The 27,083-nt window shown below is 39.2% G+C and overlaps 1 protein-coding gene across 2 annotated transcripts in view; it reads left to right on the top strand.

Moving 5' to 3' along the window:
* The window catches only part of RALGAPB (Ral GTPase activating protein non-catalytic subunit beta), a 101,682-nt gene that overhangs the window by 61,302 nt on the left and 13,297 nt on the right, over positions 1-27,083 (top strand). The window contains exons 16-24 of one of the 2 annotated variants that reach the window (XM_079946234.1): positions 438-559; positions 4,995-5,177; positions 6,439-6,590; positions 12,380-12,567; positions 14,891-14,997; positions 16,603-16,755; positions 19,103-19,312; positions 24,153-24,311; positions 25,926-26,091. In XM_079946234.1, the coding sequence (XP_079802360.1) occupies positions 438-559; positions 4,995-5,177; positions 6,439-6,590; positions 12,380-12,567; positions 14,891-14,997; positions 16,603-16,755; positions 19,103-19,312; positions 24,153-24,311; positions 25,926-26,091 (1,440 nt within the window). Of the gene's footprint in view, positions 1-425; positions 560-4,994; positions 5,178-6,438; positions 6,591-12,379; positions 12,568-14,890; positions 14,998-16,602; positions 16,756-19,102; positions 19,313-24,152; positions 24,312-25,925; positions 26,092-27,083 lie in introns of both variants that reach the window. The other variant, XM_079946233.1, reaches the window with a different exon arrangement.

The raw sequence follows: 27,083 nt of genomic DNA, 5'->3' as shown, positions 1-27,083 counted from the left end.
AGCATCTGAGGAGATTCTAAAATTTGAATTCTTTCCTCTATAAAATTCCAAGGAAATAATTGATAGCCTTTTTATTGTTTTGCTTTTTTTTTTTAAATGTAACTCTGTGAGTTAATTTAGAAGTTTTAAGATTTACATTGTTATAAAAATGATATTGAAACTTTCAAATCCCAGTGGATGTCTATATGAAAGTACATGAGCTGGGAGCTAGAAGCTGCTCTGGTCCAGTGTGTGTGCCCTGTGCACTGTTGTTCAGTCAGGCTTGACGCTCAGGCCAGTGGGGCGGGGAGCATAGCGCTGTGTGGGTGCCCATCGTACTCACTGTGGCTGCTGTGGTCTGTGCCTAGTGGAATGCTGTGCTTCTCGTTACTAATGCTTAGTTGTTTTCCCTCCCTGTGGGATGTGGCATTGGGGTTATATCCTAGCTCTTAATACAGATTCAGCTGCCGGGCTCCTGATTCGCAGCATTCATCTCGTCACCCAAAGACTCAACTCCCAGTGGCGGCAAGACATGAGCATATCACTGGCAGCTCTAGAGCTCCTCTCTGGCCTCGCGAAGGTGAGAAGGACAATCCTTTTATTTTAGCCCAGCGGCCTTGGACTATGGCTCTTTTTTCTGTATCTCCTGACCCCTTCTTGGGGTATTGCGGTATTGGTTATATTCAATGCAGTTGATATCAAGGTGTGTAGAAATGAGCCTCCAAGTGAGGTTTTACAAAATGATCTTTACTATTTTGTTTAATAGGTTCAAAGAGTGTGAATGATATTTTTTGCTGTTAAATTACTGGAAACATTTCAATACTTGCTATTCATTTGTACATAATAATAGAATACCTGTTGATTTATACCTGTTGATTTTGTATTTGCTTATAATACCCTTAAATTTTCAACAACATTTTGTGCCATTATAAGATCATCTAACTTCAATGAACAAATGCAGATTTGGCAACAAAAGAAAAGCTTATCCTAAAATATGCCATTTGGGACTACCTGTGATTCTTCCATCTTCCATTATCAGAGATAAGTGAAAATTGGCTATATTTTCAAATTTCTTTCATAGGTCTTTTTCAGTTTTGTGGAACCTTAGAGCTGGGTGTCCATTTGCATTTCTCTAAGTATTTTCTTTTTTTTTTATTGAGGTGAAATTCACATAACATAAAATTATCCTTTTAAAGTGAACAATTCAGTGCCTATTAGTACTTTCACCATGTTGTGCAACCACCACCTCTGTCTAGTTCCAAAACATTTATAACCCCAAAAAGAACCCTGTACCCATTAAGCGGTTGTTTCCTGATCTCCATTTCCCCTAATCCCTAACAACCACCAATCTGCATTCTGTCTCTATGGATTTACCTATTTTGGATATTTCTTATAAATTAAATCATACAACCTATGACCTTTTATGTATGGCTTCCTTCACTTAATATGTTTTTGACGTTGATTTATGTTGTAGAGTCTGTCACAACTTCATTCCATTTTATGGTTGAATGATATTCCATTATATATTTATGTACCAATTTGTCCATTCCTCTGTTGTACATTTGGGCTGTTTCTACCTTTTGGCTATTGTGAATAGTGCTGCTATGAACATGGACATACATGTGTTTATTTGAATACCAATTTTCAATTGTTTTGGGTATATACCTAGGAGTGGAATTGCTGGGTCATATGGTAATTCTATATGTAACTTTTTGAGGAGCTGCCAAACTGTTGTCCACAGCGACTGAATCACTTTACGTTTCCACCAGTGATATAGGAGGGTTCCAATTTCTCCACATCTTCACTAACATCTAAATGTTTTCTTATCTGTAAAATGGGCAGGATTATCTTTTGTGTATGTGTGTGTGTGTGTGTGTATATATATATATATATATATATATATATCTTGTATAACACCTGGTGATGTGGGGATGAAATGAAATGAAATATATAGAACACTTTGTAAACACAAAGGTGATGTACACACATAAGGTGTTATTGTCTGAGATAAAATTTAAGCCCTCATTTTACAGATGAGGGGACAGGTAAACAGAGGCTGTGACTTACCTAAGTCATGAGAGACAAAATAGGCAAGTCACCACCACTTAGAGCTTACCTTTACCTCAGAGATTCTCAAGGATAGATGAAATGGCCATAGTTTTGTGAGGAGCAGTATTGATGCAGAAGGTAAGAATAGCCATTTGTGAGACATGCAGGATCACACTGTCTTTGAGAGCAAGGTACTGTTGCCTGTGACCTTCAGTACACTTGCAGTGGTAAGGAATAATTAGTCCTAGATGGAGTGCTCTCTGGACCTAACGAACTATAAAGGGCTAACACTGCGTGATTTCAAGACTTGCTGTATAAAGCTATGGTAATCAAAACAGTCTGGTATTGGTATAGGGTTAGACAGCTAGATCAACAGCGTAGTATATAGGGAGTCCAGAAATAGATCCACACGTGTATGGACATCTGATTTTTGACAAAGGTGCCATGATAATTCAAAGGAGAAAGGATAGTCTTTTCAACAAATGGTGCTGGAACAATCAGATATTCATATATCAAAAAAAAAAAAAAAGAACTTTGAATCATACTTTGTACTATGTACAAAAATTACCTCAAAATGGATTGTAGACCTAAATATAAAACCAAAACTCTAAACTTCTAGAAGAAATAATGGGAGAAAAATCTTTATTGGTTGTACAGAGATCTGGGTTATACAGAGATTTCTTAGATATTATACCATAGAGGAACAGACTATTAAATTGGACTTTATTAAAATTAAAAACTACCATTCTTCAAAAAGTACTGTTAAGAGAATGAGAGGACAAGTCACAGATTGGGAGAAAATCTTTACAGAGTATGTATGTGGTGAGGGACCTGTATCCAGATCATATAAAGAATGCTCAAAACTCAGTAATAGCCTTTCGTTTTGGTGGTGTGCAGTAGTAATATGGTGGTGAAAATTTCCAAGAAGAGGACGTTTGTTGTTGATGGCTTTTTCAGAATTAAACTGAATGAGTTCCTCACTCAGAGGCTGGCTGAAGATGACTGCTCTGGAATTGAGGTCTGAATTATACCAACCAGGACAGAAATCATTACCTTGGCCTTCAGGAGCAGAATGTTCTTGGTGAGAAGAATCCAGGAATTGACTGATGTAGTTCAGAAGAAGTGTGGATTCCCTGAGAGCTACGTAGAGCTTTGTGCTGAAAAGGTGGCCACACAAGGTCTGTGTGCCATTGCCCAGACAGAATCTCTGCATTACAAACTGCTAGGAGGGCTTGCTCTGCAGAGAGCCTGCTGTGGGGTGCTGCAGTTCATCATGGAGAGGGGGGGCCAAGGGCTACAGGGTCATGGATGTCAGGGAAACTCCAAGGACAGAGGGCTGAATCCATGAAGTTTCTGGATGGTGTGATGATCCACAGTGGACCCCGTTAACTACTATATTGATACCCCTGTGTGTCAGTGTTGTGCTGGGCATCAGAGTGAAGATCATCTTGTCCTGGGATCCAAATGGTAAGACTGGCCCTAAGAAGCCCCTTTCTGACCACGTGAACATTGTGGACTCTAAGGATGAGATGTTATCCATCATTTCCATCTTGGGACAGAAGGATAGGAAACCAGAGCTACCTGCCATGCTCGAGCCATTCCCCACTGCATAACATGGTCTTCTTGGCACCTGCATCTGGAGTCTGGATGTTGCTTTGTAAAGACCTTTCATACAGTCTTTTAAAAAGACAGTATAACAGTGACAGCAAAAGCCCTCAATAATACAACAAACAACCCAGTTTTAAAATGGGCAAAAGATTGGACAGATATTTTACCAAAGAAGATATACTGATGGCAAATAAGCACATGAAAAGATGCTCATTATCATTACTTATTGGTGAAATGCAATTAAAATCACAGTGAGATACCACTCCATACCTTTTAGGATGGTTAAAATTTAAAAGACTGACCATACCAAATGTTTGGTGATGATGTAGAAGAATTAGAGCTCTCATATACTGTTGAAGGGAATGTTAGATGGTGCAACCATTTTAGAAAACAGCTTGGCATGTCCTTAAAAAACTAAACATGCATCTATCATATGATTCAATCAGTCCACTCCTAGAAAATAAGAGAGCATATACGTGTACAAAGACTTGTACATGAATGTTTTTAGCAGCTTTATTTGTAATATTCAGAAGCTGGAAACAATCCACATGCAACAGGTGACTGTATAAATTAATTGTGCTATAATCCATATAATGGAATACTACTCAGCAATAAAAAGGAATGAACAACTGATACACACAAAAATGTGGATAAATAATTGTGCTGAGTAAAAGAAGCCAGACTCTCCCCCCGACCCCCACCAAATAGTGCAGTACTCTATGATTTTATTTATATAGAACTCTAGAAAATGCAAGTTAACCTATAGTGACAGCAAATCAGCAGTAACCTAGGGAGGGGGCAAAAAGGAGTGAGAGGAAGGATTACAAGGGTGAATGAGATTTTGAGGGGTGATGAATATATCCACCGTCTTGATTGTTGTGATAGTTCACAGGTGTATACTTAGGCTAAAATTTATCAAATTTTACACTTTAAATATATGTAGTTTACTATATGTTAATTATACCTCTGGGCAGCTGAACAGAACTTTGTAACCCATAGAGCATTGCTGTGGGGTTGGGTTAGGGGGCTTAAAAAATGTGCACATGTTCCATTGCCAGCTATTCTTGTGATTTGTGGCAGTGATGAGTAGCTGCACCCCAGGAGTTAAGGTTTTAGAGCATGAAAAAGTATGCTAAAGTGAAATACTGTTTTAGGGTTTGAAAAATGCCCTCTATTTTTATAGAGTAGTATATGTTAATACATCTGAAATGTTATGTTCTTCTATATAAATAATACTTTAAAAAGCAAGGCTTCCTGTGGTGTGTCATATTCTCAGAAAGGCTGGGCCTCAGTGTTGAGGATTTGACATTGGTACAGTGGTTCCTGGCTAACTGTGTTCACCGTACGAATACGCTCAGGTGAAGGTGATGGTTGACCCAGGTGACCGGAAGCGAGCCATCAGTTCCGTGTGCAGCTACATTGTGTACCAGTGTAGTCGGCCAGCTCCTCTTCACTCCCGGGATCTTCACTCCATGATAGTGGCAGCTTTTCAGTGTCTCTGTGTCTGGCTGACAGAGCACCCTGATATGCTTGATGAAAAGGTTAGTCTACTAGATCTTAAACCAGTAAATAGAAACAAAAATGTATGTTGGGAAAATATCTTTTGAAAGAGAATATCTAAATTTAAATACAACATTGCATACTTTAAACTGAATATACTTGTTATATTTCAGGAAAACACTTGTCCTAGTGAGCATAATTCAAAAACTGTCATCGTACTTATTACAGTTGACCCTTGAACAATATGGGGTTGAACTGTGTGAGTCTACTTATATGCAAATTTTTAAAATAGTAAATACTACACTATTACATGATTCCTGATTGGTTGAACCCGTGAATGTGGAACTGTGGATAAGGAGGAACCGCATATATGGATATGGCTGACTATACATGTGGATTTTCGACTGAACTGAGGGTCAACGCCTCTAACCCCCATGTTGTTCAAGGGTCAAATGTATTTGGTTGCAAATTAACCCATAGAGAAGTTCTTTTCAGAGATGGGCCTTTGAATAATTTATCTGTGAACTGTCAAGAGATGGCCAGTAGGTACTTTGGTCACCTGTCATCAAACCAAGAAGGGCAGTTGATAGCCAGGCTGCAAACCTAGAGCACTGCTTGTTCATAAAGGTTGCTTGTATCTAAAAATTTCATTTCACACACGTTTCTTTCTTTTCAAGTAGACACAGATATCTAGGCTGCTTTCTCTACCATTTTTCCATGTAATACTCTTCTTATGGGAAGGCAGACAGTTACAAAGAATTCACAGTGTAAATAAAAGAAGAGATACCAGGTTTATTGGAAAATTATAGAGAGCTTTATATAGTTTTTAAAAAATAATACTATTGATTAACTCTTAGTCATTTTCATGATGACTTGTAAAGTTATCATACCAGAAATTGCTTTAAAATGTCAATAACCTATGAGCTTCCCTTTGGATAATGTAACATATTTTACACTATCTAGGTTTAACTGAATTACTGTTACATCTCTTTCACTCAGCCTTTCACGATTTACAGTCCATGGTAATTTTACAAAAATTGTGACTGAAAAAATTGAATTGAATTTATCATTACTTATTATCTAAATCTCTTAACACTCAAATTTAGTTCTTTAAAGAAAAATTGGGGGAGGGGACAAGTTTATTTTATTAAATTATTTTGAAGTTAATATATACCTATTCAAGAAAATGAGAAATTAGAGTCCCACCACCAAAACACATCCATATTGACACTTTCATGTATTTCCTTGTCGTTTCATAAGATAGGTGTATTACAAAAGCTAATCTGCTTTTCTTTTTTCTAGGACTGTCTTAAGGAAGTGCTAGAGATTGTGGAACTGGGTATTTCAGGAAGCAAGTCCAAGAACAGTGAGCAAGAGGTCAAGTACAAAGGAGATAAGGAGCCAAACCCTGCATCTATGAGGGTAAAGGATGCTGCTGAAGCCACCCTAACATGGTATGAAAGTGACTGCACAGGGATTGTGCCTAAGAGTTAGATGGGATTAGATGTGATCCTGTGTTGTTTCATCTCCTCCCCAGTTGTTCAGCATTAAGTGACACAACCCCATTTAGGATACTGTTTCTCCAGAAATAAAATGGAAAAGAAAATGTCTTGTTTTTTGGACCAAAGGAAACCAGGAACTTGGGGCTGAGAGTTTGGGTCCTTGTTTTTCTATGCTGGTTGTCAGTTAATTCAAGTCATATCATTTTAGAGCTGGAAAGGATCTTGGAGAGCCTTACCCACCCCCTCATTTTGATGGCTGAGTCCAGAGACAGAGTATGTCTGGGTCACACCATTAGGTCTCCTACTTGCCAGCTCAGTGGTTTGTATTCTCTGCTATACCATTTATATTACATGTTATAGGTTCATTCAGCAAGATTTATAAACTTCCTCTTATGAACTGGTAATAGAATGTAAAGATAAATCAGATTCAGTTATTGCCCTCAAAGAGCTTCTTGTCCAGTAGGGAAGATAAGATGTGAACACAAATATCTATAATGCTAGTTAGATTAAATGCTCCAAGAGACGAGGTACAAATAAAATGCTGGGGTGTTGGAAGGAGGAAATGAATACTTCCAGATTCAGGGAAATCAAAATAAGATTTCTAAGGAAAAGGACATGGACCTGACTCTTAGAGAATGGATAAAGTTTGAGCTATAAGTCAGATTGCAGGGTGGTTAGGCAGCAAGAGAAGACTCCTATGTCAAGCAATTTGGTTGTGAAGGGACAGAGACAGGTTGGTATCTTGAAAAAGTATTAGAGAGAATTGAAATAGTGTGTTTGGCCAGTTAGTGAGCAGAGTAGAAAGAGGGAAGAAAGGCAGTTTATCAACTGAAAGGAAGAGGTAGGTGGAGAAGATTAGGTGGAATTGGTACAGATGGAAAGATGAGACTTATGAAAGGGTAAATGTAGATGAGACCCCAGAACAACATAAAAACAGGAAGGAGGAATGTCAAGTCAGTCTGGGTTGGCTCATCTTGGTCTTCTTAGTAAAGTGGTAGGTCAGACAGCTTGTAGATTTGTATGTAAATCAGCCCTTACCAAGATCCCAGAATCTTTTATGAGTTCTGTGACCTGTTGAAAGCTTTACACTAAAGTGTGCACAATAAAGTTGGGTTTATTTCAGTTCCTCATGGGCTTAGGCCATTCAGTAAAGTTTTAGAAGCGCACTTGCTTTAGTTCAGTCCTGCTTACTATGCTAATGATGGGCTTTCATTGACTTTGTGGGGGTTTGGCTAATAGCTAGAAAATTAGAAAAATGCGATTGAGTACTAGAAATAATAAAAGTCCAGAGAGAAGACCTGTGTGGGCTGGGGTGGACTTAAAAGCATTATTAAAAAACTAAGACTTGATGTGTGTACCTTGAAGAGTAAGGGATATGGAGAAAGGGGGAAGGACATTTCTCACTGGGACTCTGCATTATATAAAAATAAGTTTGCTCCATCCTAGGCTGGATGGAACATTCCATTGAGAATATGATTGGCAGTGAGGATTGGATATGAGCTCAGAATAAGTAGAGAGTCCTGGGATGCTTCCAGAACTAGCCAGTAGTTATCGAGGTGGCTCATCTGTCTTATCTCTGCTGGCAACTCTACAAAAGGCATCTTTAGTTTTAAGTCTTGCAGAGGGCCTTGAAGAGTCATCATGAAACATATCCAAATCACATTTTCTCTGTTCCCTCACAATTACAGCTTTATGTCAGTATCATTGCTGTTTTCCAGTTATGCAAACACAAAACTTTGACTCATTTTCTGATTTATCTCTGCTTTATCTGTTATTCCCCATATGAAGCCAGTGACTGAGTCCAATAGACTTTACCTTTGAAAGTATTTCCTCCATTTGTTCTGACCTCAGATAGCATTCCCAGTCCAGGCCCTTATCACTTCTTGCCTGATTTCCCTGTTTTCAGTCTCTCACACTTTTTTGCATTCTGTTGCTGAACTCATCATCTTAGGTACTGTGCTTATTCTGCTGCTTGAGTGATTGAAAACTGAATAGATTGCTGTTTACTGCCATATGGTGTGAAATTTTTGGTCTCGTTTTCAAGGCCCCCCTTGAGTCCCCACTCAAACTGTCTGATCTTTCCCAGCACATCCCTTCTGCCACAGCTGGCAGGCCACTTGTGGCCGTGAAGTGTACATGTTCATACCTGTCTGTATACTTCCCCTGGGTTTCAGGACTTCCCTCGTCTCCTCTTGGCCACATCCTCCATTGTTCGGTGCTCATATCATATCCACTACTTCCATGGACCTTCTTTGGTCATTCTGCTTCTTTTCCACACCTCTGTGCTCAATTAGTCTGACCTTACCACACTGCATGAATTCTACAGTGTCATGATCACACCTGGTTATATTTGATAACATGCTAGTGTTACCTCCCCAACCTGGGTAAAGGCCACATTTCCCTCTTCACATCCCTCACAGTGCTGAGCACACAGGAGATAGTTACGGAATGCAGATCAGCTGGTTGGTGTTTTTCCCCTTGTTGTATAATATACATTAGGACTCTTGGAAGACATTTTAGCGGCCCCTCTGCTTAGTCACCTTTAAGACTTATTTACCAAGTTATTTGGCCTCTAATTTTGGGATACTTTAACCCCCAAGTTTGCCCATTTCATTTTAATTGTTAAAAACTTGATGTTTACACTGAGCTGAAATCTCTCCCACTTTAACTTCTACCCATTGTTCTGATTCAGACTTTTAATAATAAAACGCTTTTTTCTGAGGAGTGGTGGTGTCTGAAGACAGTGCTCATGTTCTTTCTAATTCATTTCTGCCAGTACCTTCAACTGTTTTTCATATGACAGAGATTTAGAGTACCTTTATCATCCTCGTCTTTTTTCCTTTCAATGGCGCAGGTTTGTCTGTGTACCTCTTTAAAGGTCAATGACCTTTAAATTGTAGAATATTATATTTTCATTAAAGTGTACTTAGAGACTGCATTGGGTTTTTGAGAACCTGGTGATTTGTACTAAGTCAACTAAAATCTTAGAGGCTTTTTTTTAACGCATTTACCTTTTGTCTTTCTCATCCTGTACTTATTTTTTTGGGGGGTATTTGGATGTAATGTACAGAATTTTACATTTAAACTTGAAATTTCTTTATGTAAGATTTACCTCATTATTGTTAATTTTTTAAGATTCTTTTGGATCCCAATTCTTACTCTGATATATTAACTCTGCAGCTCAACTTTTGGTCAACTGCAGATTTATTTTATTTATTTATTATTTTAAAATTTATTTATTTATTTATTATTTATTTTTGGCTGTGTTCGGTCTTTGTTACTGTGTGCGGGCTTTCTTTCGGTTGCAGCGAGCGGGGGCTACTCTTCATTGTGGTGCGCAGGCTTCTCATTGCGGTGGCTTCTCTTGTTGCAGAGCACGGGCTCTAGGCCAGCGGGCTCAGTAGTTGTGGCTCGTGGGCTCTAGAGCACAGGCTCAGTAGTTGTGGCGCACGGGCTTAGTTGCTCCGCGGCATGTGGGATCTTCCTGGACCAGGGCTCGAACCCATGTCCCCTGCATTGGCATGCGGATTCTTAGCCACTGCGCCACCAAGGAAGTCCCCAACTGCAGATTTAATGAGCCTGCCCTGTGTGTCCTAATCAAAGATACTGATAGGGGTTTCCCTGGTGGCGCAGTGGTTGAGAGTCCGCCTGCCGATGCAGGGGACACGGGTTTGTGCCCCCGTCTGGGAAGATCCCACATGCCGCGGAGCGGCTAGGCCCGTGAGCCGTGGCCGCTGAGCCTGTGCGTCCGGAGCCTGTGCTCCGCAACGGGAGAGGCCACAACAGTGAGAGGCCTGCGTACTGCAAAAAAAAAAAAAAAAAAAGATACTGATAAAAATATTGAACAGGGTCTTCCCTGGTGGTCCAGTGGTTAAGACTCCGCTTCCATTGCAGGGGGCACAGGTTCTATCCCTGGTCGGTCGGGGAAGATCCTGCGTGCTGCACAGCGTGGCCAAAAAAATAAATAAATGGTTAGTTCTTTAAAGTATATATATATATATATATATATATATATATAGAGAGAGAGAGAGAACAGAGAAAGACTCACAAAGCACATAAGAGGTTTCCCTTCAGGTTCACAGAGGTTTTTAAATCTTGTCTGTAAGTTTATAATGATACACTGCCAAATACTTGCATGTCTTGATTTCAGAGATATTTCTCTGCCTTTCCAGTCTAGTAATCATCAAGAAGAGAAAAATGTGGTTAGGCTGGTGTGACCTGTACCCTTGCCAGCAACCTATTTGATAATGTCTTAGAATCTTGCATGGAACATAAGCTCACATGGTCCATATGCTTTGTGACAACCATCTCTGTCCCATGTTAGAAAACCCACATTTTCCCATTGCTTGTCTCTTGGTTTTTCATAAATTCTTAGGCCTGAACTCATCATGAAGTTCTCCTGGTCCTTGAAATTCTTAGATAGTCCTTCTCCTAGGAGGAGAGAAAATGGAAGGAAAGTATCTGTTGAGCAGTGTTGCCTTCTATTATCAGAGAGATTTGGGTTCAAGCATTAGAATGAAAGAGAAAGGGAGAGGATTGCAATGGTGTTGGGGAATACTAGTTTTCAAATGAGTTACGTATGAAGGATCAGGTGATATTAGGACCACAAGGTAAAATCTTTAAGTTTTCTTAAGAAGATTCTTTCTGTGTTTCAGTTTCTTAATTAGAAAATGGGAATAATAATGGTAGCTATCTCATAGGGTTGTTATGATAACTAAATAAAATGTGTAAAGTGCTTAGACCCAGTGCCTGGCACATGGTAAGTGGTATATGTAAGTTATTACTATTATGCATTGAAGGTATGCAGAAATCTCTGTGGATATAAACATTTCAGAATGGTAAGACTTGATCAGTTGAATTCCAGTTTATAAAGCATTTTTTCATATATATTCTCATTTAATAATTACAGTGGTTCTGTGAGATGTTAACTACTAGTGCATCAAGTTCCTTATCTGTAAAATGACGATATCTATTCATGGCCACACAGTGAGAAGGCAGTAGGCCCTGGTTTCTGGTCTCTTGATGATCACTTATCTCTTCTGAGCCTGAGTTTCCCTGTCTGAAAAATTGAGGGGTCTTGGCTGATCTTTGGATCCTTTTCTAGGTCTAGAATGCTTTAGCATTATCCTGAAACCTGGAGCACACACATTTTTTAAAATATATCTTTAGGAGCTTCATGATTTGGAAGTATGATTAGTCAGGTTCCCTGGGTAGCAAACTTCAAGAGAGAGAAATTTGCTTGCAGGAAGTTTATTGGAAAGTGCTCTCAGGATCAACCCTTATGAGGGAATGAAGGAAGTAGGATTGAGCAGAGGGAAGACATAAACTGTGATGCATTTGCAACAAAGAGCTCTGGAGCTGGGCTGGCCCTTCAGGATTCTCTCATGTTGGGGCCGGGGGGCTGGGACTTTATACCCCTGCATTAACAGTTCATTGGACGAGAACTGCCCCAGGAGGAAGCTGTGATCTTGAGTGAAGTGGTTCTCATTGGCCTCTCCAGGACTCAGCTGAAAGCTATGGCCACCATCTCCCTGCATCTGGGGGACTGCGTCTTTCAGTCTTGGAGAGGGAAATCTGGACAGCACACCACAGCATCTGCCACAGGGAGTAAATCTGACTCTCAAAGAGGAAGCGTGGCTGTGGTCAGATAAATCCAAAAGAACAGAAGGACAGATTGATGCATGAGGTGAATTGAAGATTTCCCTTTGGGGATTAACTGTTATCTTTTGCATTCTCCGTAGTATTATGCAGTTGCTTGGCGCATTTCCTTCACCCAGTGGTCCTGCCTCTCCTTGTAGTCTGGTGAATGAGACCACTTTGATTAAATACTCCAGACTGCCAACCATAAACAAGCATAGTTTCCGGTACTTTGTCTTGGATAACAGTGTCATCCTGGCAATGCTGGAGCAACCTCTTGGAAATGAACAGAGTAAGTTTCAGCACTTTGGGCTTTTTCCATTGCTAAATCAACATGTTCATCAGTATTAGCAAGCTGTTTCCAGGATCGGGGAAGGAAAGACTGCAAATTCTAAGTAATTTTGCATTTGTCAGAAAGCCTTCTAGCTGATGAGATAATAGCAGCTAAAAAATAGAGGGTCAGAAAATGCAATATACATATTAAATAGAATCTTTTAGAGACCCTTTATATCTATTAGAAAAGAGCTCCATAATTTTATAAAAAGTTCAGTGGGATATTTCTGTTGTTTACTGTGTATAAAAATCATTATTACTCTTTCGTCCTTCTTGAACTTTGGATCCTGCCCCTCTCCTTTCCCGCCCTTCACTCCACATTGTTCTTTTTCAGTTATTGGTGCCACCCAAACAGGCTGGGAATTGGAGGAGTCATCTTTGCCTTCTCCTTCCCGTTACTCCCTTATGTAGTTGGTTTCCAAGTTTCTACCCCGCTAGTGACTTTGGAATCTTCTTTTCTCTGCATTCCTCCCAGTACAGCCAAATGCAGGACTTTATTATTTCTTATCTGGATTATTGCTTCCTACCTGATCTGATTCTTCCTCCTTCCAGTTCCAAAATTTGTTACCGTTACCTCCATCCTACTTGCTGCCACCATTGCATTCATCCTCAAATGCAGATCTGACCATGCCGGTGCCCTCCTGAAAATTCTTCAGTGATTTTCCATTGACATAACATGCACTGTTTTCTTCCCCTCTTTCCCCCAATTATAAACCATCTCAAGGTGTGTGATTACCACTGCAACGCAGACTGCTCAGAGTACATTTTTTTCTGATGGTAATTGGAATCAGCCAGTATGTAAAGGAAGCATGTTCTTAGAGAGACCCTTATTGCTGGGAAGGTAAAGGAAAGTGAAGGTTACAGAAAAGTTGGGCATACAGGGAATCACCTAGCGTGCAATTCCCTCATTTACAGGTTAAGAAACTGGGGCTCAGAGAGGGTATGTGACTTGTCCAGGGTTACTTGAGAAGTGTATGGTATGACCAGGACTAGAGTCCAAATTTTCTGAACCTCATACTATCTCTTTGTTATTGTTGCCCCACAGTGATAGGATTTCCTCAGTGATTAAAGACTTACCTTCTTACTTTTGCAAACATGAAAAGGATCTTAGAGTCCCATGCAAATTCTGTTGAGTATATATAGGTAGGATCTCATAAATCCATAAAATGAAATGAGACGTTTCCCAGTAGTTCAGGGACGAGTGAATACCATCACAGCTTTCCTTCCTCTTGTGGTAAGATACAGTGACTTTAATATGAAGTGGATGGGGCCTTTAATCGTTGCCCAACTCCAGAAGCACTGGTCCCAAGTCTTTCCTTCTTAAGGCACCTCATCCTTCTCTACCTTAGACCTGGGTGTTGCTTGACTTTCTTCCCTGGTTTGTGCCAATTATTCATGATTCCTCCAGTTTCCCACTCCCGAGCCACCTGCTAAAGAGTCTATAAAATCCCAGTATCCTCTCCAGGTTTCCTGGCCTGAGGGGTAGATGTCAACCCTTTTCCAGATTTTTTAGGACTCCATTACTCTCATTCTAAGCAATTTCATTGCATTGGAATTCTACCAAAAATATAAACAATTGGGATTTTATAGAAGTACAAGGATATTTTAATGGTTCATTGTAATAGTTAATAACAGAAGTAAGAGAGAGAAGTTTGAACAAGTTTGACTCCTACACCAGAGACAAAAGAAGGGAGGGAATAGGAAGAAGGATCTGGGTACTCAGGCAGTCCATCCTGAGTTCTTTACCTCCCTTCTTCCTGCCCCTGAACTTGTGTTGGGATGAAACAGTGCCTGCCTGTGGTGGGCTGTGGTGCACAAAGGCATGGGTGAATGTAACATCAGCACCGCAAGCACCCAGCCTGTCTTCTGCATTTAGGTCATTCCCAACACCGAAAGTTAAGAGTATTTGCTAGGATAGTGTTACCCAAAAATGTGTATGTGTATTGCTGGAGGTATGTGAGATGATGTTGGTTGATACATCGGTGAACATTATTTTATGTATTTTTAAACATGTGTTTTAAAAATATATAATTAGCACACCAAAATTCATGATTTTCCTTTTAAGGTAGAAATATATCATTTCCTTCAAAAATTTTAAGTTTAAATTTAAATAGTAATAGCGGTACTTGGATATGGCAGAATCCACAGAGATGGTTCACAAAGGATAAAAGTTAGGGAAGCACTATGCTAGGGCTTTGATTATTAGAGGCTCTAAAATTGACAATAGGTGTATTTTATATGTTGTCAGAAATAAAAACTTCTCCACCAACATTTTATTCTAGATGATTTTTTCCCCTCTGTCACTGTGCTGGTCCGGGGAATGTCTGGAAGACTTGCTTGGGCACAACAACTTTGCCTTTTACCCAGAGGAGCAAAAGCAAATCAGAAGGTATCCATCAGAAGTTACAGGGAAGTGACTAGGAGTGAATGTGTGTGTGCACGTGTTTGTGTGTGTTTTGATTTAAAGGTTAAATAATATTACAACAAAAATCACAGATAAATATTTTTGATCCTAGCCAGATTCTCAGTCCGTGAGTTCACATCAGAATCATCTTAGGAGCCTAGAATTCCAGGTCCACTGAAATACTCTTTAAAGACGTCTTCAAGGCAGGTGTATTTTCAGAAAACTTTCCGAGTGACTCTGACATCCACTTATGATTAAGAACTACTGTTCTGAACAGTGGACCGAATTTTTTCCATGCACTGTTTAAAATAATAAAATTTAGGTACATGCCATTATGAAAAAAATTTTGCCAGAGCCTTGATGTCTCTGGCAACAGTACTTAGTTTCAGATTGTTTCATATAACTGTATAATTGGTAATATGCTCTATAATTTTTTAATGTGCTGTATAATTTAATGAAATCTTTCTTTGGGGTGGCACAGTTTATTTTCTTTATAACAGTTGTAATCACGTGAATAAAATTTGCTTACGGGAGAAAGTTGGAAAATTCAGATAATAAAGAAGAAATTTTTAAATCACCTGTACTTTTACTCTCCAGAAGTAGATAGCCACTGTTAATAGTTTAGTGGGTTTCCTTCCAATCTTTTTGTTCCTTTCTGTATATAACACTTAAATAGAATATTAGTCATTTTTGTATATACTGCTCTTTTCACTTATCACACTGTAAGCTTTTACTTATGTTACTAAAAATTCTTTAAAACGTAATAAAATTTTACCAGCATTTAAGAGAGACGCTCACAAAATTGGAGCAAATGCCTAAAACAATTGAACATTCCATATGTCTCTGTTAGATGAGATGTGTTTGCTGTGAGGAGCACACCCCTATTTGCTGCTGGTGGCGTCACGCCAGTCACATTCTGTCAGCAGCACTGTATAAGCCACTGAATGCCATTAAAGACTGAGGAAGAAGGAGATCAGGAAAGGCACTAAAACTGTTCAGTAGTTTAATATGTGCCATATATTTTTTTGTTTAATCCTTATGACAGTCTTGTGGTGGATTATTTCCATTTTTCAGGTGTGAAAACGGAAGTCACACAGCTAATATATATTAAAGCAGGGATTTGGCGCCTTGAAGACCTAGATTCGGTGCCATATCTTTTCACTTAAGCCATGCTAAGGTTCTAATTATTGAACTCACTGTCTAGAGATGCCCAGTGGATGTAAACTTGTACTTTATTATATGGAATGATTTGAGAGCCCTTAGGGAAGAAGGAAGTTTGAGCCTTAAGCTCTGAAATGCCTTACCTATTGGCTTACCACTGAATATGGAAGATTCAGGCCTGGTGCAGTGGAGGTCCGTAACCCATTTATCAGGCACAAAAATCTGTAGTAAGTTGATGAACATTTTTATAAAAATAAAAGAGTACATTGGTACCTTTACCATTAGCAGTAGTATTTGCAGATTCTTACTGAATTTCTGTGTTATGCAATCCTAGGGAAACACAGGCTTCTAAGAGACCAGGGAAATACATGTCATTTCAGCTGGCACCCACATGTAATAAACATAATGTTATTTGTTTTATTTTAACAGCTTTTTGTGCCTGAACCTCGTCCAGTTCCTAAAAATGATGTTGGATTTAAATATACTGTGAAACATCGACCATTTCCTGAAGAGGTGGACAAGATTCCTTTTGTGAAAGCAGATCTGAGCATTCCAGATTTGCATGAAATTGTTACTGAAGAAGTAAGATAAATTATTATCAGCTGTTGTTAAGAGAATGACTATTAACATTCTTCAACAAGTTCTGTGGTCAAGACACTGCCTTTCTTTGGTATTCCTGGGGGTGATTCATAAGATGACCTGGGTATTTGTCATCCAGGAGGTTACCGTGTAGTAAGACAAATATAGATTGTGGCTGATTGAAAGAAACTGGACATATCTTATAGAGAGGTGGCACTGGGCTGCCTGGGCTGGTCTGTGGTTTCAGTAGTGTTCTGATATGATCAGACCCTAGTGGAGGATATTTGGAGAAGGGAGCCCAATTCAGAGACAGTTATGACAATCTAGGCAGGGGATGGGAAGGACTACCTCATTGATAGTGGAAGTTTAAATATATGGCATGTCTTGTAGAGGTAGATCCAGACAGTCTTGGATTGATGAGGGAAGGAAAAGAGCCAAAGAACTTTAGATTTCAGGCTTGAGTGACAAAGATAACAGTGCCATTTATAGAAATATAGACATTAGGAAGAGGACAGGTTTGGGAAAATGGGAGAAATTTATTTGGGTTTAGATTAATTTAGATACTTAAATAGATTAAGTAATTGGTCACTTAGGTCAAGAGAGAAGAATTTTAAGAAATGGAAGACAGGTATGTCAGGGCATGAGAGAATATAAGGTTAGGAATGGAGGCTGCCTGCAGTTTCCAATGCTAGAGAGATCAAGGAGAAGGAGCACTAAGAAGAGGCCCCTGGATTTTGTCATGAAATGTTGGTGACCTTTGAGAGCAAGTTCAAAGGAGTATTAAAGTGTAAGGGTCTGGGGAATGAATGGTTAAAGAGGAAAAGGCAGTGAATATAAACTACACTGTTACTGTTAGCAGTAAAGGGAAGGGTACAGAGTGAAAAAGAGTGTGAGGAAATAGCCTTAGCTAAGGAAACGCAAGGCTGGTTTTTCTTTTTCTTTCTTTTTTTTTAATTCAAGAAGAATTAGAGGTGGAAGGAGCCAGTGGAAAAGGGTCTGCACCTGCCAACACTGTAAGGTGGGCTGGGGAAATGATGAGTAACAGAGTAAAGCCCTGGAGGCAGTAGGGTCAAGAACCTGTGATTGAGTTTAGAAAAGGGACACTTCTGGTAAGACAGGAGAGGAGAGGGTCAGTGAAGGTTCGGAGACATTTAGAGGTGGAAAGGAGGAAAATTAAAGCAGCTTATATAAATTTTAATCTTAGTTCTTAGCAATGAAATAGGGAAGCAAAGATGATTCTTAAAATTGCCAGGCAGCCCAGCTAGGTTTAAGTAGCATCATCTGTAGTGAAGTTACTTAATGCACTCTGCTGACTTTCTCCAAAAGTCCTTGGTATCCAGGGCTTCCCTGGTGGCGCAGTGGTTGAGAGTCTGCCTGCCGATGCAGGGGACACGGGTCCGTGCCCCGGTCCGGGAAGATCCCACATGCCGCGGAGAGCCTGAGCCTGCGCGTCCGGAGCCTGCGCTCCGCAGCGGGAGAGGCCACAGCAGTGAGAGGCCCGCATACCGCAAAAAAAAAAAAAAGTCCTTGGTATCCAGAGGCATAAGTAAAAAATTTGAATGGTGTGGAGATTGGCTGGGTGAATAAGGAAGAATAAGGAACAACACAGCCATGTTATATGCTTAGAAGAGGGTATAAGATGTCAGATTCGGGGATTTAGTTTTGGTTGGGAGGTAGATGAAGCCAGAAGGATGCTAATGGCTTGGGGAAATACGGGGAGGGGTTGTTTGCCTCTCAGTGATAGTAAAGGGGGAGCAGGAGTTTGGGTGAGCTGTAGGAAAGGAATTTCAGGATGGTAGCTCTTTAAAGTACAGCACATCTGAGGTACAACGTGTGTCATGGATGGCAAGAGTTGTGAAGGTTGAGGAGGTTGTAGGAATATAAGCCAGGCTGTTCACCAAAGAGGATGGAATTTTAAATAGGATGGATCAGAAGGGAAGCAGAGGTAATAACTCCAAGAGTATAGCAACTAATGCTATGGTTATGGACTTCAAAACATGAGGGGATCACTGCAGGATGAAGATGGACAGGGATCTGGCAGAGAGCAACGACTCTGCCCCCTTTCTTGCCGATGTGAAGGGAAGCAGAGACAGAGTGGTTTCACTTACAGCAAGGAGATGAAGGAGCAATTTTTGAGGCTGTAGGGACATGTTTTGGGTATTTGTTTTAACCTTGTAACGTATTTGCTTGATTGTATGCTCTTGGTTGTACTGAATTGAAACTCGGTGTTGATCACTGAAAATTATCTTCATTTATTTTGTTGCTTGTAGCTTTATTTTCATTTAAAACTTGATTAATTCTATTACTTTTATGATAATTCCAAAAAAATGAAATGTTCGGTTTATTTCAGTTAGAAGAGAGACATGAAAAATTAAGGAATGGCATGGCCCAGCAGATTGCTTATGAAATACACCTTGAACAACAAAGTGAGGAGGAATTGCAGAAGAGAAGTTTTCCTGATCCGATTACAGATTGTAAGCCCCCACCTCCTGCCCAGGAATTCCAAACAGCACGCCTTTTCCTTTCACACTTTGGATTTTTGTCCTTAGAAGCATTGAAGGTAATTTCTGTAAACTTTTATGAGTAAATATATTCATATATTAACATTCAGCTGCTGATAGCTAAAGCATTTTTATGAAGATAGAAGGAATTTTAAAAAACAAACTGTTTAAAACCTTACCCTTCATACAAGGAAATGAAATTCCATGATGCTGTAGGTTATAATATGAGCTCCAAGACAGTTTTCCCATGAATCTATTTAGAGTTCTGTCTGAGGAGACTGCTTATAATATAATAATATATGCGCCTCTGAATTTTCCTAGGTAATGTAGGACTCATATCACACATATTAATGAAATCTATAGATAATTAGAAAAAAGAATGTTAAAACTCTTCCCCAGTACACTTTATTACTGAAAGTATGGGCTACAATTTACTCTGCTCTTCTATGCCACTTTTAAAAAGGAACAAGTATAAGCACTTCTTATGTTGTGCAGTTCCTGAGATCAGACTGTCTAGGTTTATGTCCTGGCATCACTACTTGCCAGCTATGTGATCTTGGGCAAGTTGCCCAACTTTTCTGAGTCTTAGTTCCTCATCTATAAAATAGGGGTGGGCTTCCCTGGTGTTGCAGTGGTTAAGAATCCTCCTGCCAATGCAGGGGACACGGGTTCGAGCCCTGGTCTGGGAGGATCCCACATACCACAAAGCAACTAAGCCCTTGCGCCACGACTACTGAGCCTGCGTTCTAGAGCTCATGCACTGCAACTACTGAGCCTGCCAGCCACAGCTACTGAAGCCCGTGCACCTAGAGCCCGTGCTCCACAACAAGAGAAGCCACTGCAATGAGAAGCCCGCGCACCGCAACAAAGAGTAGCCCCCACTCGCTGCAACTAGAGAAAGCCCGTGCACAGCAACAAAGACCCAATGCAGCCAAAAATAAATAAATAAATAGATAAATAGGGGTGATAAGGGTATCCATCTCATTATGATCGTGTCAGGTGCTTCATGTAGTACGTAGTACAAAGTCAACCAGCCTGTAAGGTAAATAATGTCATTATTCTTAATTCCATTAAAACAATTTTACAAGGAAAGTAATGGTATCTCTATTTCACAGATGTGGAAACAGGGCCTCAAAAATGTGAAATGGCTTCCCTGAATGTGGATTTAGAGTTTGTACTAAGGCCTGTTTGTTTTGAAAAGCACAACTGAAGATTGCTAGGCAAGAAGTTGTTTATTGCACAAGTTGCCCCCTGCCCTTACTCGCCAACAGCTACTTGGTTAAAGGCCATTTAACTTTTAAGGAAAGCAGAGGGGAACATTGCTGACTGAGTTTGGATTTCAGCATGTAGATGAAAAATATTTTATGTTGTAGAAAATCGAGTTAGTGGTGGAGAGTAAAAAGTAAAAAACTCTTAAAATGCAGAAGAAAACAACAGAAAGAGGAAAATAATGAGAAATACAGTGGTAAATATGGAAGGCCAGGAACAAAGATACAACCTAAAAATGATTAGTGGTATTCCTAGTGGAGAAAATTGAACAGAGTAGAAGCAGTAAATAAAAACATACTAGAAGAAAATATTACATTCTGTGGACTGAAGGGAGACAAGAAGAGGCATGGACTGAAGGGAGACAAGAAGAGCCTTAACAGCCCTGTCTCTGAGATTGAAGTTTTCCTTTCATGTTATCTATTCTGCTTGAAATTTTTAAGCTTTCAAGGAAATAATTCTCATGCTTTCTCACCTGGTTCAGAACATAGGAAAAAGGGACTTCCCCGGTGGTCCAGTGGTTAAGACTCCGCACTCCCAATGCAGGGGGCCCAGGTTCAATCCCGGGAATTAGATCCCACATGCCACAACTAAGAGCCTGCATGCTGCGATGAAGATCCCGCGTGCTGCAACTAAGACCCAGCACAGCCAAATAAATATTTTTTTAAAAAAAGAGAGAGAACATAGGAAAAAGTCAGAAAGTAAACTGGTTTATTTTATGAATCTTACCTTATCTCTAGTAATTTATACCAGACAGCACACACATGAAAAAGCTATAAACCAATCTTTACTTACGAATATATGTGCAAAAGTGTTAAGGAGAATGCTAGTAAAATTGAATTCAGCAGCGTGTTAAACAAATTAACTTCTACAACCAAGTAAGGTTTATCCTAGGAACTTAAGGCGAGTCAGTTATTGGTAAATATTAGTAAAGTTATTAAGAAAATAATTTGATCCTATTTTAGCAGATCAGTCAATAAAACAGTCAGTATTCAGTAGAATAATATTCAGTCTGATTTTTAAAAAATGAATAAACAAAAAACCAAAAACTTAGTTAGGGCCAGTAATGTAGATCTCAGTAAATGGCAGCCTGTTTAGGAAACGAGATGGGGAATGAGGAAACTAGAACCACCCTTTGTTAAAAATCAGGGGTAAAGGATATCTACCTTGGCCACTGTTTAACACTGAGAGTTTTTTAGTTAATGAAAAGTTATTTTAATTTTATTTTTAATTAAAAAAAATTTTTTTTTGGCTGTGTTGGGTCTTCATTGCTGCACGTGGGCTTTCTCTAGTTGTGGCGAGTGAGGGCTACTCTTCATTGAGGTGCATGGGTTTCTCACTGCGGTGGCTTCTCTTGTTGCGGAGCACAGGCTCTAGGCGCGTGGGCTTCAGTTGTTGCAGCACGTGGGCTCCGTAGTTGTGGCATGCGGGCCCTAGAGCATGCAGGCTTCAGTAGTTGCAGCAAGTGGGCTTAGTTGCTCCGTGGCATGTAGGGTCTTCCCGGACCAGGGATTGAACCCATGTCCCCTGCATATGCAGGCGAATTCTTAACGACTGCACCACCAGGGAAGTCCCTATTTTAATTTTTAAATAATTATAGATTAACAGAAAGTTTTTTTTTAAAAATGTGCAGGGAGGGTCCCCCGATGGGTAACATCTTACATAACTACAGTATAGTATCAAAACCAGGAAAGTCAGTGAAATATTAAAAGAAACTAAATAAGAGGAAAAAAACCATTGGAAAGGAAAAGACAGTTCTCAGGTAATATGATTTCTAATTAGACAGCCATAAGAGAATCAATAGAATGTTTAAAGTAAATGGGAATTAAGATCACTACACACCAAGTATAGATATTAATGACTGTGGCTCTAATATGCAGTTACAAATATGATGCCAAAATACCTCAGTTACAACTGCGATATTGACAAAAGTTATTCTAAGAAAATGTATTAAAACACAGACCTAGAGAGAAAAACTTTAAAGTTATTAAGAGTTAAGAGGTATAAAATATATGCATGTTATGTTCCTGAATCAGAAGATCATCCAGAAGAGCAAGGTGATGAGATAGCTTATTTAAAAAAGAAAGAATGTGGAGCCTTTGTCCTATAAGGTGTATCATAGCATGCTACAGGTCTGTAGTTCCTTATCCATGATTTCAAAGTAAAAAATGAAAACTAGAAGTTCTTTTGTATGTTTGTATAAAATTCACTTAGTGGAAAAATCTGACCTGAATTGATGCGAGGCTATTTGTAGTCTTACTTATTTCATAGTGTGAATACTCTTCTGTTTGACTGCAAAAATAGTAATGTTTTTGATGATAGGGTGTTGCCTCAACCCTTGTTAGGAATGTTATATAATGGACTAGAAGACCAGGCTCACGATCCTTGCTATTGTAGAAGAGAGTAATCCTTGCCATCTCTGGGGGATGCTTTCCTGAAAAATATCATGGATGGCCCAACCTGCTGGGCAAGATCAGGATCTCAAAGAAGATAAAGGATGGGGGGAAACAAAACAAAAAATGCCTTAAAAAATTAATAGACTATTTTTTAAAGCAGTTTTAGGTTTGCAGAACAATTGAGTAGAAAGTAGAGAGACTTCCCATATAACCTCTCTTCCTCCACACACACAGTTTCTCGTATTGTAACATCTTGCATTGTTGTGACACATCTGTAACAAGTGATGAACCAGTATGGGATGGATTATTAACTGAAGTCCATAGTTTACCTGAGTTCACTCTGTGTTGTACAATTCTGTGGGTTTTGACAAATGCGTATAATAACATGTGTCCATCATTATAGCATTATACAAAATAGTTTCACTGCCCTAAAAATCCAGTGTAGTCTTCTTAGTCATACTTCCTCCTCCTTCCCCCACCCAACCCCTGATTTTTTTTACTGTCTCTACAGTTTTGCCTTTTCCAGAATGTCATATAGTTGGAATCATATAGTATGTATCCTCTTCAGATTGGCTTCTTTCACTTAGTGATTTGCATTTAAGTTTCCTCCATGTCTTTTTGTGACTTGATAGCACATTTCTTTTTATTACTGAATAATAGTCCATTGTGTGGATGTATCACAGTCTACTTATCCATTCACCTACAGAAAGACACCTTGGTTGCTTGCAAGTTTTGGCCATTATGAATAAAGCTGCTTGTAAACATTTGTGTGCAGGTTTTTGTGTAGGCATGTTTTTAATTCATATGGGAAAATACCAAGTTACGTAATTGCTTCACTGTATGGTAAGACTATGTTTAGCTTTGCAAGAAACTGCCAAATTGCCTCCGGGCATGGCTGTACCATTTTGCATTAAGACCGGCAATGAATAAGAATAAAATACATATAAAATTTTTTGCTAGAAAGCTTGATATTTTATAGAGAAAATAGGATTTTAAATTATATACATATTAAGATTTCAACTGTCTTTCAGCAGAAAAAGGCAAATAAGAGAACTGGAAGGAAGAACACAAGCATGTTAAATAGTTTCTGTAGTTTGGGATTATGGTTGTGCTTATTGCTGCGACTTTATAATTTTTTTTTTTTACTTAATGTTTATTAAACCGTGAGCAAGTATTGCTTTTATAATTAGAATGATGAAGAGAGATAATAATTTCTCCTTTCTTCCTTTGGCGATAGGAACCTGCAAATAGTCGTCTACCTCCTCACCTTATTGCACTTGACTCCATGATACCTGGATTTTTTGATGACATTGGGTATCTGGATCTCTTGCCATGTCGTCCCTTCGACACAGTTTTTATTTTCTATATGAAGCCAGGTCAGAAAACAAACCAGGAGGTGAGATTTCTGGATTTTGGGGGTAAATTTTTATGCTATAAATTCTATAAACCCTTGAGGTAATTGTTAACACCGGTTGAGTTTCCTTGGCTTTCTAGGAACTGAGTGTGACTAGAAAACAATAAGATTCTCTGAGGCCTCCTTTAGAATGGCTGAGACCTGCCTTCCCTAGTCACAGGGAAGATTTAGATTAATTTCCAGCTGCCAGCCAGTGGCCTGCAAGTTGAATTTGACTTACTTATTGCATCTTGACTAAATTTTCAAGTTGTTTATTTAAAAGTTTCACTTCTGAAAAAAATTTTAATTGGAAGAAAACGAGAACTGGCAGTCAAATCAGTTTCCTGGCACTTAGAAGGATATGAAGGGATATGGGTGAACTAAACAGGTACACTTCTAAGGAGATGATGTGTTTAAGAGATGATATGTTTAAGAGATAATGGCCTGGCAATGATGCCCGGTGGATTGAGAAGTATTCGACGTAACACACCACATATTTTGACTTCATTAGGCCTCCAGATGGTCTTGCCATAGATTAACATTGTATCAACTACATCAGTGATCTGTGGACTGGCTGCATCAAAAGTTACTTGGGAGAGCTTTTAAAAGTAGTAATTCCAGGATCTTATCTCTCCTGATCTGATAAAGAAGTTCTGGAGTAGGCTAAGAGAATCTTATGTTTTAAGAGATTCCCCAGGTGATGTTGATACACTACCCCTCTCCCCATCTCATTTTTAATTTGTAGAGGATTCCTCCTTTTTCTTCCTCTAGCATTAGGTTTTCAACAGAAGCACTGTTGCTATTTTGGGCCAGATAATTCCTTGTTATGGGAGCTGTTCTATAGAATAGGACATATAGCAGCATCTTTGGCATCTACTCACTAGGTCCCAGCAGTGCCCCACCAGTTGTGATATCAAAAATGTCTCCAGACATTGCCAAATGTCCCCTGGAGAGCAAAGTCACCCCCATGAGAACCACTGTTTTAGAACAAGGGACTTTTCTTTCTGAGGCCCAGGAATTAAGTTTTGTACTTGGTGAAGAGGAGAGATCCTTCTGGTCACTTCATTTTTTTCTGGAATGGTTACATTCTTTTCTTTGGACTAAGAGAAGGATGTTTTCCCACTCATTAATTATTGAATTTGTAACAGGTTTATACTTTTTATAGCATTTGTCAAGATTTGTAAGTAAATAATCACATACCTATGTAATGTTTTTCACTAATCAGACTCTGTGAAGGCGGGGACTTAGTGTTTTTTGTTTACTTTTAGTAAACATGTCTAGCTCAATAATTATTTTGCTAGGGAGGGAGCTAAAGGATTTTCTTGTATTTCTTATCTCACCTAATCTTCACAGCCATCATTATTACTCACTTTATAGATGAAGAAACTGAAGCAGTGGGGTTAAGAAACTTGCCCAAGGCCCAGCCAGGATTTAAACCCAAATCTATCTAACTTGGAAGCATGCATTTTTAACTACAGTGATATAGATAGTCCCCAGTTTATTCTAAGCTTGGGCTTGATTTATCAGACACTTCAAAGTGAATCGATTTTTATGAAGCTTATTTTGATACGCCCTTTTGTTTCCTTCATTATATCTGATGATTGGTATATATTTCAGATTTTAAAGAATGTGGAGTCTTCCAGAAATGTTCAGCCACATTTCCTAGAATTTTTGCTCTCCCTTGGCTGGGCGGTAGATGTGGGCAGACACCCTGGCTGGACTGGGCATGTTTCTACCAGTTGGTCTATTAACAGTTGCGATGATGGTGAAGGACCCGAACAAGGTAAAACTCGTATGTTCATTTGTTTTTTCTTGTTTTGTTACTCTTGACTTTTCGCCCATTACTATTAGTTTGTAGTCTTATTAAAAAAAAAAACAAGCAGAGGGCTTCCCTGGTGGCGCAGTGGTTGAGGGTCCGCCTGCCGATGCAGGGGACACGGGTTCGTGCCCCAGTCCGGGAAGATCCCACATGCCACGGAGCGGCTGGGCCCGTGAGCCATGGCCGCTGAGCCTGTGCGTCCGGAGCCTGTGCTCCACAATGGGAGAGGCCACAGCAGTGAGAGGCCTGCGTAGCGCAAAAAAAACAACAACAAAAAAAAACAAGCAGAGGTATAGAATGGAAAAGTCTCTTTCCTCTAATCCTCACAGGAGGTCACTTAATAATTGTATAGTCTTCCAGACATTTTCTGTTAATATGGGGAATACTTATGTATATGTATATATAAATGAATGTATATGTTATATACATATATAATGACAGAGTTAATTAATATAAAATTAATGGCATAATTATCACAAGGTTAATAAGTTCCTTTTTTTGTAGTGTGAGTGAACAAATTCCATTTTCTATAACAATATTATAATAAATTTAGATTATAGCAAACAGTACAGTTTCCTAACAAGTGTATTTTGTCTAATAAATATAGTTTCCTATTAACAGATGTGTTTTTTAGACTTTGTGGCTGTCATTTAAGTTACATTCTTGGGATATTATATAAAAATCTTTGTAGTAAACAGCTGACTGTCTCTGAGAGATTCATGCCCATCTCTGCAAATCCTCCTGAGGAGCTGTAATCAGGATAACAAGTACCAGAGCAAGTATAAGTTTAAACTTAAGGCCTTTGCACCACCTGGCTAGTGCTTTTTGTTCTGGGAGCTCTTGAAATCTTGAAATCACTGGAAAGTTAATAATACCTCTCTCAAGTGGGTAATGCCTGTGTCCAGTGCTTTGAATTAGCAAAGTTTTTCTGTCAACAAGATTATACTCTCTCAAGG

The sequence above is a fragment of the Stenella coeruleoalba genome (genome assembly GCF_951394435.1).
Source record: "Stenella coeruleoalba genome assembly, chromosome: 15".
NCBI classification, from domain to species: Eukaryota; Metazoa; Chordata; class Mammalia; order Artiodactyla; family Delphinidae; genus Stenella; species Stenella coeruleoalba.
The sequence above is the reverse complement of the archived record's forward strand: the minus strand, read 5'-3'. Positions and strand labels throughout refer to the sequence as shown.